General features: G+C 44.0%; 1 protein-coding gene across 3 annotated transcripts in view; it reads right to left on the reverse strand.

Annotated features, from left to right (window-relative positions):
- The window catches only part of IHO1 (interactor of HORMAD1 1), a 60864-nt gene that overhangs the window by 24507 nt on the left and 21182 nt on the right, over positions 1-15175 (reverse strand). For all 3 annotated transcript variants that reach the window (XM_073350829.2, XM_073350827.1, XM_073350832.1), the window contains exons 3-4: positions 8492-8666; positions 3401-3558 (exon numbers count right to left, since the gene is read on the reverse strand). In XM_073350829.2, coding sequence (XP_073206930.2) covers positions 3401-3558; positions 8492-8666 — 333 coding nt within the window. The remainder of the gene's footprint in view (positions 1-3400; positions 3559-8491; positions 8667-15175) is intronic.

A 15175-nucleotide genomic window follows, 5' to 3' on the forward strand; every position in this document is an offset into this window, starting at 1 on the left:
TGAGCGTTCCCTTGCAATATATACACAACCCTACATCACTTGCTGAAGTCCCACTGTGGACATAAACCCTCCCCCTCCCTGCACTGAGAGGTTCAGCAAGGAGCCAACTCAGGTACTAGGTTGATAGGTGCTATGTTAAAACCTAAAATAGATTGGGTAGAATCATTACAGGCCTTCCTTTTGTTTGCCTAGTTATTTCTCTAACAAAAGTGATCTAGAAAGGTGATGAAAACATTGGTTTCCTTTGATAGCAAACTTCTCCTACTCCAATGAGAGCCTGAAGATCTGACTGCATACAATACACTCAAGTATAATTTAGAAAAGCTGGACAAACACAAGTCCATAGGGCCAGATGCGCTGCATCCGAGAGTGCTAAAGGAGTTGGCGGATGTGATTGCAGAGCCATTGGTCATTATCTTTGAAAACTCATGGCGATCGGGGAAGTCCCGGACGACTGGAAAAAGGCTAATGTAGTGCCCATCTTTAAAAAAGGGAAGGAGGAGGATCCTGGGAACTACAGGCCAGTCAGCCTCACCTCAGTCCCTGGAAAAATCATGGAGCAGGTCCTCAAGGAATCAATTCTGAAGCACTTAGATGAGAGGAAAGTGATCAGGAACAGTCAACATGGATTCACCAAGGGCAAGTCATGCCTGACTAATCTAATTGCCTTCTATGACGAGATAACTGGTTCTGTGGATCAAGAGAAAGCAGTGGACGTGTTGTTCCTTGACTTTAGCAAAGCTTTTGACACTATCTCCCACAGTTTTCTTGCCAGCAACTTAAAGGAGTATGGGCTGGATGAATGGACTATAAGGTGGATAGAAAGCTGGCTAGATTGTCGGGCTCAACGGGTAGTGATCAATGGCTCTATGTCTAGTTGGCAGCTGGTATCAAGTGGAGTGCCCCAAGGGTCGGTCCTGAGGCCGGTTTTGTTCAATATCTTCATAAATGATCTGGAGGATGGTGTGGATTGCACCCTCAGCAAGTTTGCAGATGGCACTAAACTGGGAGGAGAGGTAGATACGCTGGAGGGTAGGGATAGGATATAGAGGGACCTAGACAAATTGGAGGATTGGGCCAAAAGAAATCTGATGAGGTTCAACAAGGACAAGTGCAGAGACCTGCACTTAGGACGGAAGAATCCAATGCACCGCTACAGACTAGGGACCGAATGGCTTGGCAGCAGTTCTGCGGAAAAGAACCTAGGGGTTACAGTGGATGAGAAGCTGGATATGAATCAACAGTGTGCCCTTGTTGCCAAGAAGGCCAATGGCATTTTGGGATGTATAAGTAGGGGCATAGCGAGCAGATCAAGGGATGTGATCGTTCCCCTCTATTTGACATTGGTGAGGCCTCATCTGGGAGTACTGTGTCTAGTTTTGGGCCCCACACTACAAGAGGATGTGGAAAAGTTGGAAAGCATCCAACAGAGGGCAGCAAAAATTATTAGGGGACTGGAACACATGACTTATGAGGAGAGGCTGAGGGAACTGGGATTGTTTAGTCTGCAGAAGAGAAGAATGAGGGGGGATTTGATAGCTGCTTTCAACTACCTGAAAGGGGGTTCCAAAGAGGATGGATCTAGACTGTTCTCAGTGGTAGCAGATGACAGAACGAGGAGTAATGGTCTCAAGTTGCAGTGGGGAAGGTTTAGGTTGGATATTAGAAAACCCTATTTCACTGGGAGGGTGGTGAAGCACTGGAATGCGTTACCTAGGGAGGTGGCTGAATTTCCTTCCTTTGAGATTTTTAAGGTCAGGCTTGACAAAACCCTGGCTGGGATGATTTAGTAGGGGATTGGTCCTGCTTTGAGCACGGGGTTGGACTAGATAACCTCCTGAGGCCCCTTCCAGCCCTGATATTCTATGATTCCAGAAGGATAAAGAAAAGGAGTACTTGTGGCACCTTAGAGACTAACCAATTTATTTGAGCATGAGCTTCCGTGAGCTACAGCTCACTTCAACGGATGCAACTATCCTAAGAAGGATAGTTACACTGATTGATGGAAGGCTGGGTTTCAGGACACATTTTAGTACCATGGACGTCCTAGAATGACTTGAAAACCATGACCTGACAATGTTACCGTGGCCGTGATTTTGCCAAGTTCCTGAGTTTAAATAAGGCTACAAGTCTATTGTGGGATCACTTCACTTTACAAATTACAACACTTCTTTAAAACACTTGGACCGATACTGTACTTACCAGAACACATTCTCTCCTCTGAGAGAGACAATTACTTACCTGTAATTCAACTCACTGGCTGACTATAGCCAAGAAGGAACTGACTAGAAGGTGCTGGCGGCTGAGGTAGTGACAGCTAGTACTGTGCAACTGGGCAATAAAGAGAAGGCTCATGCATTATCCACCACTACCACTGTTTCAGAGTATCAAAAACTTTGAGCCAACGGTGTCTTGCACTGGGCGGTGTGACCCAAGAGTAATAATGCTGTGCAGATGGCATCTTTTAAAAAATATTTTCTTTGGAACTTACGGAAAAACAAAACTGATTCACAGAACAAACAAAACAGAATTCAGAACTTTGGCTAAACATTTAAAATTCAATATTTGTACATCCCTTTATTCACATATATACACAATTCTTACTCTCACTTCATAGGAACTAGAATTTCAGATTTTGTATAATCAGAGACCTTTAAAAATATCTCAGAAGAAAGGCAGTAACATACACAATCTGATTTGATTAAAGGCTTTCCACAAAATGTAGTTCACCTAGGACTCATTTTTCATATTTTCTCATTTTTTTAAATGAAATACACAGAGCCAGGAACTATTTCACAGCCTTGGAGAACTGGTCATCTTTTGTACTGGAGACTGAAGCCCTTACTTTGCTCAACAAAACCTGATAGGATTAGCATGTACCTGAGCATCCTTAGTATATGACAAAGAGCTTATTAGGAAATGAAGTGGTCTCAGCAGAAAATACAGCTCTAATAATCTTGCATACAAAATAAAAATGATATCGGTGTAAATGTTTAAATTATGTAATTATATTCCTATTCAGTTCCACACAAATGTCCCTAGCAATCTCCTTTATTCTCTATGTAAATGCTGATGTAGTGAGCTTTTTGATCACTCACAACACAATCCTTTGAATTGAGAGAAATATGGGTTTTCATGGAGAATCTGCATGGAATAGAATCTGCCAATAAGATAAAGAAAGATGAAGGAAAATTCAGATAAAATCTTTACAGTTCCTTATGGTTTATTGACCGAAGTGTTATATAAATCTACATTGTAAGTATAACAGTCTCTCAGCCTGTGACTTCTTCCAATCAGAGAACATCTATAAACTTTCCTGCAGAAATGTGCAGCTTGGTCATGTTACTGGTTGTTTTTGCCATGAGAATGCCAGCTGCCTTCATAATGGATTCTTGCATACCTGTCATGTTTGTCCTTTATTTTTTTCTTATTCACTTCAAACTGCTCCAAGACATTCTTGAGGTTTCCAACACCAAAATTAAACGAGCCCTTTTCCTTTTCATCGCCACCAAACAATTGAGGTTTTGTCTGGTACTTCGTAAAAATACTGGGCTCACTCTGTTGTGTGAAAGAAAAAAATGACAATATTTAAGGTACAAAAATATTCAGAACATTCATTAGAAAAAAAATTCATGCATCAAGTTCTCGGCAGACCGTGGGGCACCACAGTGACTGGGAGTGACAGGTTGGATTGGACAGACAGATTAAGAATTTAATGAGATACTTGGTTCGCATGCAGTAGCTACATCAACTTCCTGCAGAAGAGAATGAAGGCTGGCTGTATTCCTAGCAGACTAAAGCAGGTGAAACTTTACTTAGATTTCAGAGTAACAGCCGTGTTAGGCTGTATTCGCAAAAAGAAAAGGAGGATGTGTGGCACCTTAGAGAGACTAAGAAATTTATTTGAGCATAAGCTTTCGTGAGCTACAGCTCACCTCATCATTGCATCTGATGAAGTGAACTGTAGCTCACGAAAGCTTATGCTCAAATAAATTTGTTAGTCTCTAAGGTGCCACAAGTACTCCTGTTTCTTTTTACTTAGATTGTACTTTATAAAAAGAAAGCTTCCCTTATTTTGCTCTGTGTAGTGCGCTGTATTGGTTGCTGTTGCCAAACACACCAGATATGTCCAGGAAAAAACATATGCTGTACTGCTGGATGGTAGAGGCTTGAAATGATGAAAGCACAGCAAGTTCAGAGGAGGAAAAGCAGTGAAAGAATTAAAGTTCCCACAGTGAGATATGCTGTAAATTATTTAACTTAAATAGCTGATGCTGAGCTTCCTACTAAATAACAACATTTTGTTGGCATGTGTCAAGGTTCCTTCCCCACTTTGAACTCTAGGGTACAGATGTGGGGACCTGTATGAAAACCCCCTAAGCTTATTTTTACCAGCTTAGGTTAAAACTTCCCCAAGGTACAAACTATTTTACCTTTTACCTTTTGGACTTTATTGCTGCCACCACCAAGCATCTAACAAATATATAATAGGGAAAGAGCCTGCTTGGAAACGTCTTTCCCCCCCAAAATCCTCCCAAACCCTACACCTCCTTTCCTGGGGAAGGCTTGACAAAAATCCTCACCAATCTGCATAGGTGAACACAGACCCAAAACCTTGGATCTTAAGCACAATGAAAAAAGCAATCAGGTTCTTAAAAGAAGAATTTGAATTGAAGAAAAAGTAAAAAGAATCACCTCTGTAAAATCAGGATGGTAAATACCTTACAGGGTAATCAGATTAAAAACATAGAGAATCTCTGTAGGCAAAACATTAAGTTCCAAAAAGACACAAAACCAGGAATATACCTTCCATTCAGCACAGCTTATTTTATCAGCCATTTAAACAAAACAGAATCTAACGCATATCTAGCTAGATTACTTATTAAGTTCTAAGACTCCATTCCTGTTCTGTTCCTGGCAAAAACCACACACAGACAGAGAGAACCTTTGTTTCTCCCCCCCTCCAGCTTTGAAAGTCTCTTGTCTCCTCATTGGTCATTTTGGTCAGGTGCCAGCGAGGTTATCCTAGCTTCTTAACCCTTTACAGGTGAAAGGGTTTTTCCTCTGGCCAGGAGGGATTTTAAAGGTGTTTACCCTTCCCTTTATATTTATGATAGCATGTAATCACCACCACAATATTCTAGCATCATACACTGGAAGCCAGTTTTTAATATGGTTCAATACGGATTTGAGGACAAGATTTTTAGTGTTTAATATTTAAGCAGCAAAAACCTCCTTCTCATCCTACAAACTTTCCAAACACTATGCTGAGCAAAATGGAATCAACTTTCCCTTAAATTTTTATTTAATCTGAATGCAAATCACACCAAATTGCCCTTTTTCATCTTGAAGAGAGAATTTCCTTTTCCATGTTGCATGAAAAGCTACTGCAACAAACTGCAGAGGGGTCAGAAAGTCTAGAACTGAATTATTGCCTTAGACCACAAAACTGGGACAATTACTCTTCGCTTATCTCTAACGACAAGTGTCCTTATTTTGATCCTTAGGTATGTACTAATGGTATAAGTGCTATCTGAGTATGAATAATACGATTGCATAGGATACTTCTATTATAAAAGCATGCGAGAAATAGCTAGAACATACAGGCTCGCTCTCTCTGAAAATCAGTGACATGTCTGCCATAATATAATGAACAGCAATGGGGTAAATACATTTTCAGTCTGTGGAAGTAAATCAGAACAACACTGGACATTCGGGTTGGTGTTCAACACATTGAAGTTGGTGTTGGCCCTGCTTTGAGCCGGGGGTTGGACTAGATGACCTGAGGTCTCTTCCAACCCTAATTTTCTATGATTCTATGATTTAATCTTTCATGAATCCATCTCTCTTCCATGAAGCCTACTGAACAGAAAGACACCATTGTCCACAGAAGGAATAACTGATATTTTAGCTTAAATGTCTGGTCTAAATGCATTTATGCTTGGAATAATTTTACATTATTTTAGTAATTAAAACAAAAAGATCAAATAAAATATTAACAGAGAATCTAACATAAATTACATGTTCTTAGCTGATCAGTCATATGCTTTTGTGACAGAGTGTATAAACCCCTCCCTGAACAAGAGGGGGTTAAGGATCAACTCTGGACTCAGGAGGCCTCACCCCTCCACTTGTGCTCAGCATGCTCAGGTTGGAAGCAGGGCTTAAAAGGCAGCCAGACAGGGCTGGCAGTCAAGGGAGAAGGATGTGCTCTGGGAGCTCCAGTAGAGACGTGGCCAGATCCCGCACCAAGCCAGGCAACAGGAAAGCTGCGGGCATCAGAGATTGGGACCAGGGCAGGAAGCCTGGAAGGAAGTGCTCCCCAGGGACAAAAGGAAGTATTTATTCACGCAACGCACAGGCAACCTGTGGAACTCTTTGCCAGAGGATGTTGTGAAGGCCACGACTATAACAGAGTTCAAAAAAGAACTAGATAAATTCATGGAGGATAGGTCCATCAATGGCTATTAGCCAGGATGGGCAGGGATGGTGTCCCTAGCCCAGGAGTGGGCAAATTTTTTGGCCCAAGGGCCACATCTGAGTATGGAAATTGTATGGTGGGCCATGAATGCTCATGGAATTGGGAGTTCGGGTGCAGGAGGGCATGAGGGCTCCGGCTGAGGGTGTAGGCTTGGGGGTGGGGCTGAGGATGAGAAGTTGGGGGTGCAGGAGAGTGCTCCAGGCTGAGACTGAGGGGTTTGGAGGGCAGGAGGGGGATCAAGGGTGGGGCAGAGGGTTGGGGCATGGGAGGGGGTCGAGGGGCAGGCTCCGGGCGGCGTTTACCTCAAGCAGCTCCCAGAAACAGTGGGAATGTCCCCTCTCCGGCTCCTATCCAGAGGCGCGTCGAGGTGGCTCTGTGCGCTGCCCTGCACACAGGCACCGCCCCTGCAGCTCCCATTGGCTGCAGTTCCCAGCCAATGGGAGTTGCGGGGGTGGCGCTTGGGGTGGGGGCAGCGTGCCGAGCCTCCTGGCTGCCCCTACACATAGGAACCGGAGTGGGGATGTGCCGCTGCTTCTGGAACCCTTGTGGAGTGGGGCAGGACCCCAACCCCGCTCCCTGGCTGGAGTGCCGGAGCGGGGCAAGCTCCTGACTCCGCTTTCCGGTGGAGCTCGAGGGCTGGAATAAAACATCTGGTGGGCCGGATGTGGCCCCCGGGCCGTAGTTTGCCCATCTCTGCCCTAGCCTCAGAAGCTGGGAATGAGCGACAGGGAATGGATCACTTGATAATTACCTGTTCATTCCCTCTGGGGCACCTGGCATTGGCCACTGTTGGCAGACAGGACACTGGGCTGGATGGACCTTTGGTCTGACCCAGTCTGGCCATTCTCATGTTTTTATGTACCTGCCTTGGTTCCACTGTCTACGGTGCCAGCTTCTGTGGTGCCAAAGCAGAGGAGCGCTTTGTCTAAGATTGTACTCTTCTCTTAACCCCATGCCTAGCAGACTTAGAGCTTCCCCTCTTGGCAGTCTGTTTCTTATGCCTCTTCTTAGGCACTCTGGACGGTGAGCAGTGTTGGGATTCAGGCACAATAGGAGGCGCACTCCTTACTGATCCTGCAGCACTTGGTGCTGAGTCTCACCAACCTGGCTCAGATGGAGGTCACAAGGCCGCCTCCATGAGTAGAAACTTTAGCCTGGCTTCATGATCTCTCTTTGTGTGAGACTTAAAGTCCCTGTAAATCTGGCAATGCTTCCCTATATGACCTTGCCAAGGCACTTTAAACAACTTGAGTGGGGGTCGCTCACGGGCATAGCCTTACTGCAGAAAATTCAGAGCTTGAAGCCCTGTGACCCAGACATCCCTCAGCACTAGGAATCGACTGAAACCCTCAGATGGGGTAACACCTAACTAACTATACTGTAACACTGATATCTGTAATAACACAGTTCCTGCATCTTCCAGTTGCCAGATGCTGGGACTGGACACCAGGAGATGGATCAACTGATAATTGCCCTGTTCTGTTCATTCTCTTTGAAGCATCTGGGATGGGCCACTGTTGGAAGGCAGGATACTGGGCTAAATAGACATTGGTCTGACCCATATGGCCATTCCTATATTCTTACTAAACTATTTACAACAAAATACATGAGTACACACTCTATTGAGAGCACTTGAAAGCAAGATGAACAGTTCGGGTTCCCCCTCAGTTCCTCCTTACCACCCAGGGACTGTCATGGTGGTAAGGAGGAACTGAGCGGGCTCGGGGTCAGCTGAGCCCTTTACACCAGTGCCACTGCTGCATGGCAGCAAAGGGCGTTCAAGTTGCCCTGACAGGTACCACTGAGGGAAAAGTTTCTGGCGACTGTGTATGTTCACACCAAGAGTGGAAGGCACATGTGCAATCACTTGAAGAAGAAACTGTACAAACATTTAGGATGATATGAGCTCTACCCTGAAGAGCTTACAGTCTTTTGAATTAATTTTGAATTGTTAATACTTCCCCACAGGTAGTACAATGCTAGCTGAGAAATTCCAAGAGTCAAACTCACATCCTGAGAGTTCTGCTGGGAGCTTTTTTGTTGTCTTGACTGTGCACTGAATTCCAGGGGCACTGGTGCTGACTGTGAGTTCTCTGGACAGAACTGGGAACCAAAGAGGAACTGGGAGTCACTGAGGCTGGAGTAATCACTAGGAGCACTGCTCCGACTGGATGATTTATTAGTCCTGAAATAATGTAGAGCAGAAAGGGAATGAACCTCAAGCAAAAATCATGACTAAGTAATGAAATAGCAAACTATTTTAGATAATTCTGTAAGTCAGTTAACCTTCAAACTTTGTGTTACAGAAAAGAAGGAAGGATAGTTCTGTGGTTAGGGAACTTGCATGGGACTTGGGAAACCCAAGTTCAATTTCCTGCCCTCCACAGACTTCCTTTGTGCCCCTGGGCAAGTCATTTAGCCTCTCTGTGCCTCAATTGTATTTCATCTGTAAAATGGAAACAACAGTAATTCTCTGTCTCATAAGGAGTGTTGCAAGAATAAATACCTCAAAAAATGGGAGGCAGAGTCTATGGTAATGATTCTGTAGGTAAATGGAGATTCGCCTGCGTGAGAGCAACGCTGTACTGTATGGCTCTCCACTTTCATTCCACAGCCCACTTCAGAAAATTGCCACTCATGGTGACACCTGTTCTACCACCACTCAGTCCTGCACTGCTGGTCATTAAACACATCCTAATGGACTACCATTAGTCAGGGGCCTACAAACCACAGTTGAAGAGTCTCTCGTTTCCTGCTAAAAGCTGACAAACATTAATTGTTTACATTTACCCTAAATGAAGAATGGCTCTTATGCCCATCAGCTTCACAGAGACTTTACCCAACACCCAGCATAACAAAAGCATAATTCCATAGTCCCACACATTCTCCAGAAAACCTCTTTCAGCCTCAAGTTATGGACACTGATACCAGAAAGGTGCCACATAAGCACCTGGACAGATAGACTTTTCCACACCTCCCTTTCCTTAATCTTGCAATGAATGGGGACACCCTTTTAAGGGGAATTCCTGAGGCAACCACTGGTTAGGGAAACACTGTCAGTGCGGTTTCAACAGAAGCACCTTGCCAGGGAGTCGGAAGGAGCTGCTAAGAACACAAGGCTGGCATGAAGGGACAGGGCCTCCACATAGATGGAACTGGCCTCTTGTTGTTCTACTATGGGAATTACAAGATTTGAAAGTGATACCTATAGGCTGAATCCATGGGGAGTGACAGACCGATGAAGTGAGCTGTAGCTCACGAAAGCTTATGCTCAAATAAATTTGTTAGTCTCTAAGGTGCCACAAGTCCTCCTTTTCTTTTTGCAGATACAGACTAACACGGCTGCTACTCTGAGACCCTGTTCTGCATTTCTGATGGAAAAAATTATGAAAAATCTCCACAAGGAGAATCTTGAAATTTCCTTCTCCTTTTCTCACTCCTGTAGATTTTCCTGCAGGCAAGGCTAGGTAGGTGGGAGACAAGTGGACTATTTCAGACAGCATTAAATATTGCATAGTTAGATCAGATGCAATCAGGGCCAAAACTCCACTATAGCTAGTCCCAAGCCTGGTTGAAAGACGAGAAGTGTTGGAAGCCAGCTGTAAAACTTTGCCAAAGAAACCCATAAAATGAGTTCTTTATGCACCCTATATGAAAACTAGGGCATTCTTCAGAAACAAAGTATAGCATCCTCATCTGAGTGTGACTGAGTGGACAGATGCGGTCAAAGAAGAAAGTCCAGAAAATAGGAATATAGGGACATTAACTAGAGAGAGTGCAGAACTGGCTTAGATGTTGATGAAAAGGAAAATGCAGATTGCCTGCATCCAAGAATCCAAATGGAAGGGAGCAAAGGCAAGAGATAAAGAGAAGGCTATAAGATACTATACTATGGTACTTTGAATAAGAGAAATTGAGTTGGTCTAGTTTTACAAAAAGTGATGTGGGATATGAGTCAGCAGTGTGCCCTTGTTGCCAAGAAGGCCAATGGCATTTTGGGATGTATAAGTAGGGGCATAGCGAGCAGATCGAGGGACGTGATCGTTCCCCTCTATTCGACATTGGTGAGGCCTCATCTGGAGTACTGTGTCCAGTTTTGGGCCCCACACTACAAGAAGGATGTGGATAAATTGGAGAGAGTCCAGCGAAGGGCAATAAAAATGATTAGGGGTCTAGAACACATGACTTATGAGGAGAGGCTGAGGGAGCTGGGATTGTTTAGTCTGCAGAGGAGAAGAATGAGGGGGGATTTGATAGCTGCTTTCAACTACCTGAAAGGGGGTTCCAAAGAGGATGGCTCTAGACTGTTCTCAATGGTAGCAGATGACAGAACGAGGAGTAACGGTCTCAAGTTGCAGTGGGGGAGGTTTAGATTGGATATTAGGAAAAACTTTTTCACTAGGGGGGTGGTGAAACACTGGAATGCGTTACCTAGGGAGGTGGTAGAATCTCCTTCCTTAGAGGTTTTTAAGGTCAGGCTTGACAAAGCCCTGGCTGGGATGATTTAACTGGGAATTGGTCCTGCTTCGAGCAGGGGGTTGGACTAGATGACCTTCTGGGGTCCCTTCCAACCCTGATATTCTATGATTCTATGAATGTATAGTGGTTGTGGATAAGATAAGTGACAGGCTAATTTTGGTGACAATGGTCACCTACGTATTATATGTTCATAAGAATCCCAAGTGGGATGTACTGAACAAGAAAAAGAGGATTTCTGGGGAGAAATGGACACTGTTGTACAAAATGTGAGAAAGAAAGAATCATAATTGGAGCCAACCTTAATGGTCACATGAGGAAAGCTGATAAATACCTCAAAAGGTACCATGGCAGCCATGGATATGGACATAGGAACAAGGGAGGGAAAACTATCTTACAGTACACACAGGCATATGATTTGGTAACTGTTAATACATTTTTCATTAAGAAGAAAACATCTGACTATTTAGAAGAGTGGTAGCATAAGGATGCAGACAGATTACTTCCTGATAACTCAAGCTGAGCTGAAGAACATCAAAAACTGAACGGTCATACCGTGGAAAGCTAGGCAACTGAACATAGAATGCTAGTTCTTGACTATGGATACATACTGTACATAGGAAGAAGACAGTCCAAAGCAGTAGAAAGAAAAGGAGGACTTGTGGCACCTTAGAGACTAACAAATTTATTTGAGCATAAGCTTTCGTGAGATTCATCAGATGCAATAGAGAAAACCTAGTGGTAAAAGCTTAATGAAGTTAGCAAGGAGATTACAACAGAATTATTGCAGAAAAACTCTTTAGAAGGGTTAAGAGAAGTTACAGAATCATATTGCAAGCAAAATTCAAGAATGCGCAATGAACCTGCTTGGTAAAAAATAAAAAACAAACAAAAGAGAGGCTTTTCCCCCAGTGAGATCTGGTGGTTGAATGAGACAGTAGAAGAGGCTGTAAAGGAAAAGACAAAGTGTTTTAGACTTCAGCATGCAACACTGCAACAGCAGTATTTTCAGAACTATAAAAAAAAGTCAAAAAGCTCGAGGTGGTAGCCACTAAGGCTAAAGCTATGGAAGGCTTTTATGCCTGTCTTAAAATGAAGGACAATAAAGAAATAGACACACTGGCAAAGACCCATGATAAGAGAACTAATGACATTGATCTCACCAAAGTCACTAAAGATTAAAGTGGAAATATGTTAATCAGTGAGATCCAGATTGAGGAAAGATGGAGAAATTATGTTGAAAGATTTATGAATGAAGGGAATTCAAGAGAACCATGCTGTAGGATAAAACCAAACCAGGATCTGGTGGCACCTGTTCTAGAAGTTGCAGAAACATTGAGCAATATGAAAAATAAGAAAACTCTTGGCCTTGATGGGCATACCAGCAGAAGTATGGAAGTGCCTGGGGCAAGTAGGCATGAATATACTGACACAACTGTTTAATTTCATCATGAGGACTGAGAAGATGCCTGATACCTGGAAAAAGAATACATTACCAATCTTTAAGAGAAAAGGAGGCATAGAAAAAGACTGTGGTAACTTCCGCGGGCATTAAACTCATGAGCCACGTGATGAAGATATGAGAAAAAGTTATTGATAAGAGACTATGAAGAGAAGTAAAGGTCAGTGACAATCAGTTTGTATTTGTGCCAGACAAGTCGATAATGGATGTAATCTTTGTATTCACATAGCTTGTACACAAATATAAATAAAAGAGGAAAATCCTGCACATAGTATTCATCAAAAGTTGAGAAGGCTTATGACCACATTCTGAGAGCAGTCATCTGGTGTTATATGGGAAGGAAAGTGGTCGCTGAAGACTATGTCAGACTTGTTCAGGACATATTTGAAGGTGTTGTTACCACAGTTAGAAGCCCATGCAGAGAAACTGAACAGTTTCTAGTAAGAGTCGGAATACAGCAAGGGTCAGCACTAAGCCCCTTTTTGTTCACATGCTCAATACACTTACAGAAAACATCCAGAGAGTGGCACCCTGGTGCATGCTTTTTGCAGATGATGTAGTGCTCATGGGGGATAGCAAAGAGGAAGTGAAAGAAGATTTAGAGAGATGAAGGTGTGTACTTGAATGAAATGGCATGAACATAATCAGAAATAAAACTGTAGATTCAAAAGATACCTTGCAGGAAGACAAAGAGACTAAGTCTGGGGGGCCATGCACTACCAAAGGTACAGAAATTCGGGTACCTCGGTTTGATAGGGCAGGATACTAGTGAACTCAATGACTAAAATATAAGCCGAACAGAAAAGGCATGGCCTAAATGGAGAGAAGTGAGTGGTGTGATCCGCAGCAGGTATTCTCCTACCAACTTGAGAAGTGAGATCTACAAGAGAATTAGGCCTGTACTTTTGGACGGCTTCGAATGCTGGGCACCGAGGAAGAGACAGGAGCAGATTTTGAATACAATAGAAATGGAAATGTTAAGACTGATGCTTGGAGCTATAAGAATGGACGATGTTGGGAACAAATGAATTAGGGGAAGTGTTAAGGTGGCACCAATTATAGAAAAGCTGAGGGAATCCAGGCTTAGATGGCTTGAGCATGTGAAAAGGAGATTGGAAGAATATATAGGAAACTGGGTGCTACAATCACAGGCATACCTTACACCTTAACTGGGTGTTACAATCACAGGCCCACCTCACAATCACAGGCGCCAGCTTCCAACTTTCCTTAGGGGTGCTCAACCCCGGCTCAGCCCCAGGCCCCACCCCTATTCCACCCCATCCCCCAAACCCTCACTTCGCCCTGCCTCTTCCTGCCTCCACTCTGCCCCAGGCCCCGCCCCCCACTCCACCCCTTCCCCCAAGGCCCCACTCCGCCCTGCCCCTTCATGCTCAGTTCCACCCACTCCCCAGAGTTCACCCTATTCCCCCTCCTTCCCAGCACGTCCTGCATGCGGCGGAAGAAGCTGATCCACTGTGAGCAGGAGGCACTGGGAGGGAGGGGGAGGAGTTGATCGGCAGGGCCTCCAGTGGACGTGAGGTGCTGGGGGGGGGGGGCAGGGACAGCAGCTTGGATACTACAGTGCAAATAAGTGATGGTCACATAAACACCACCCTATACCGGAAATCTACTGACCGCTATACTTACCTACATGCCTTCAGCTCTCACCCAGACCACACCACACGATCCATTGTTTACAGCCAAGCCCTAAGATACCACTGCATTTGCTCCAATCCCTCAGACAGAGACAAACACCTACAAGATCTTTATCAAGCATTCTTAAAACTACAATACCCACCTGGAGAAGTGAGGAAACAAAATGACAGAACGAGACAGGTATCCAGAAGTCACCTACTACAGAACAGGCCCAACAAGGAAAATAACAGAACACCACTGGCCATCATGTACAGCCCCCAGCTAAAACCTCTCCAGCACATCATCAACAATCTACAAGACCTTGGGAAGCAGGCCAGCCCTCAGTTACAGAAAGCCCCCTAGCCTGAAGCAAATACTCACCAGCAACTACATACCACACCACAGACACACTAACCCAGGAACCAATCCCTGTAACAAACCCCGTTGTCTACTCTGTCCCCATATCTACTCTAGCGACACCATCTTAGGACCCAACCACATCAGCCACACCATCAGAGGCTCATTCACCTGCACATCTACTAATGTGACATATGCCATCATGTGCCAGCAATGCCCCTCTGCCATGTACATTGGCCAAACCAGACAGTCTCTACATAAAAGAATAAATGGACACAAATCAGACATCAGGAATGGTAACATACAAAAGCTAGTAGGAGAATACTTCAATCTCCCTGGACATTCAAGAACAGATTTAAAAGTAGCCATCCTTCAACAAAAAAACTTCAAAAACAGAATTCAAAGAGAAATTGCAGAGCTACAATTCATTTGCAAACTTAACACCATTAATTTGGGCTTGAATAGGGCCTGGGAGTGGCTGGCTCACTACAAAAGCAATTTTCCCTCTCTTGGTATTGACACCTCCTCATCAATTATTGGGAGTGGACCACATCCACCCTGACGGAATTGGCCTTGTCAACACTGGTTCTCCACTTGTAAGGTAACTCCCTTCTCTTCATGTGCCAGTATATTTATGCCTGTATCTGTAATTTTCACTCCAGGCCTCTGAAGAAGTGGGTTTTTTATGTACGAAAGCTTATGCCCAAATAAATCTATTAGTCATTAAGGTGCCACCGGACTCCTCGTTGTTTTTGTGGATACAG

Source organism: Lepidochelys kempii, chromosome 7 (assembly GCF_965140285.1).
Source record: "Lepidochelys kempii isolate rLepKem1 chromosome 7, rLepKem1.hap1, whole genome shotgun sequence".
In the NCBI taxonomy this organism is placed as follows: domain Eukaryota; kingdom Metazoa; phylum Chordata; order Testudines; family Cheloniidae; genus Lepidochelys; species Lepidochelys kempii.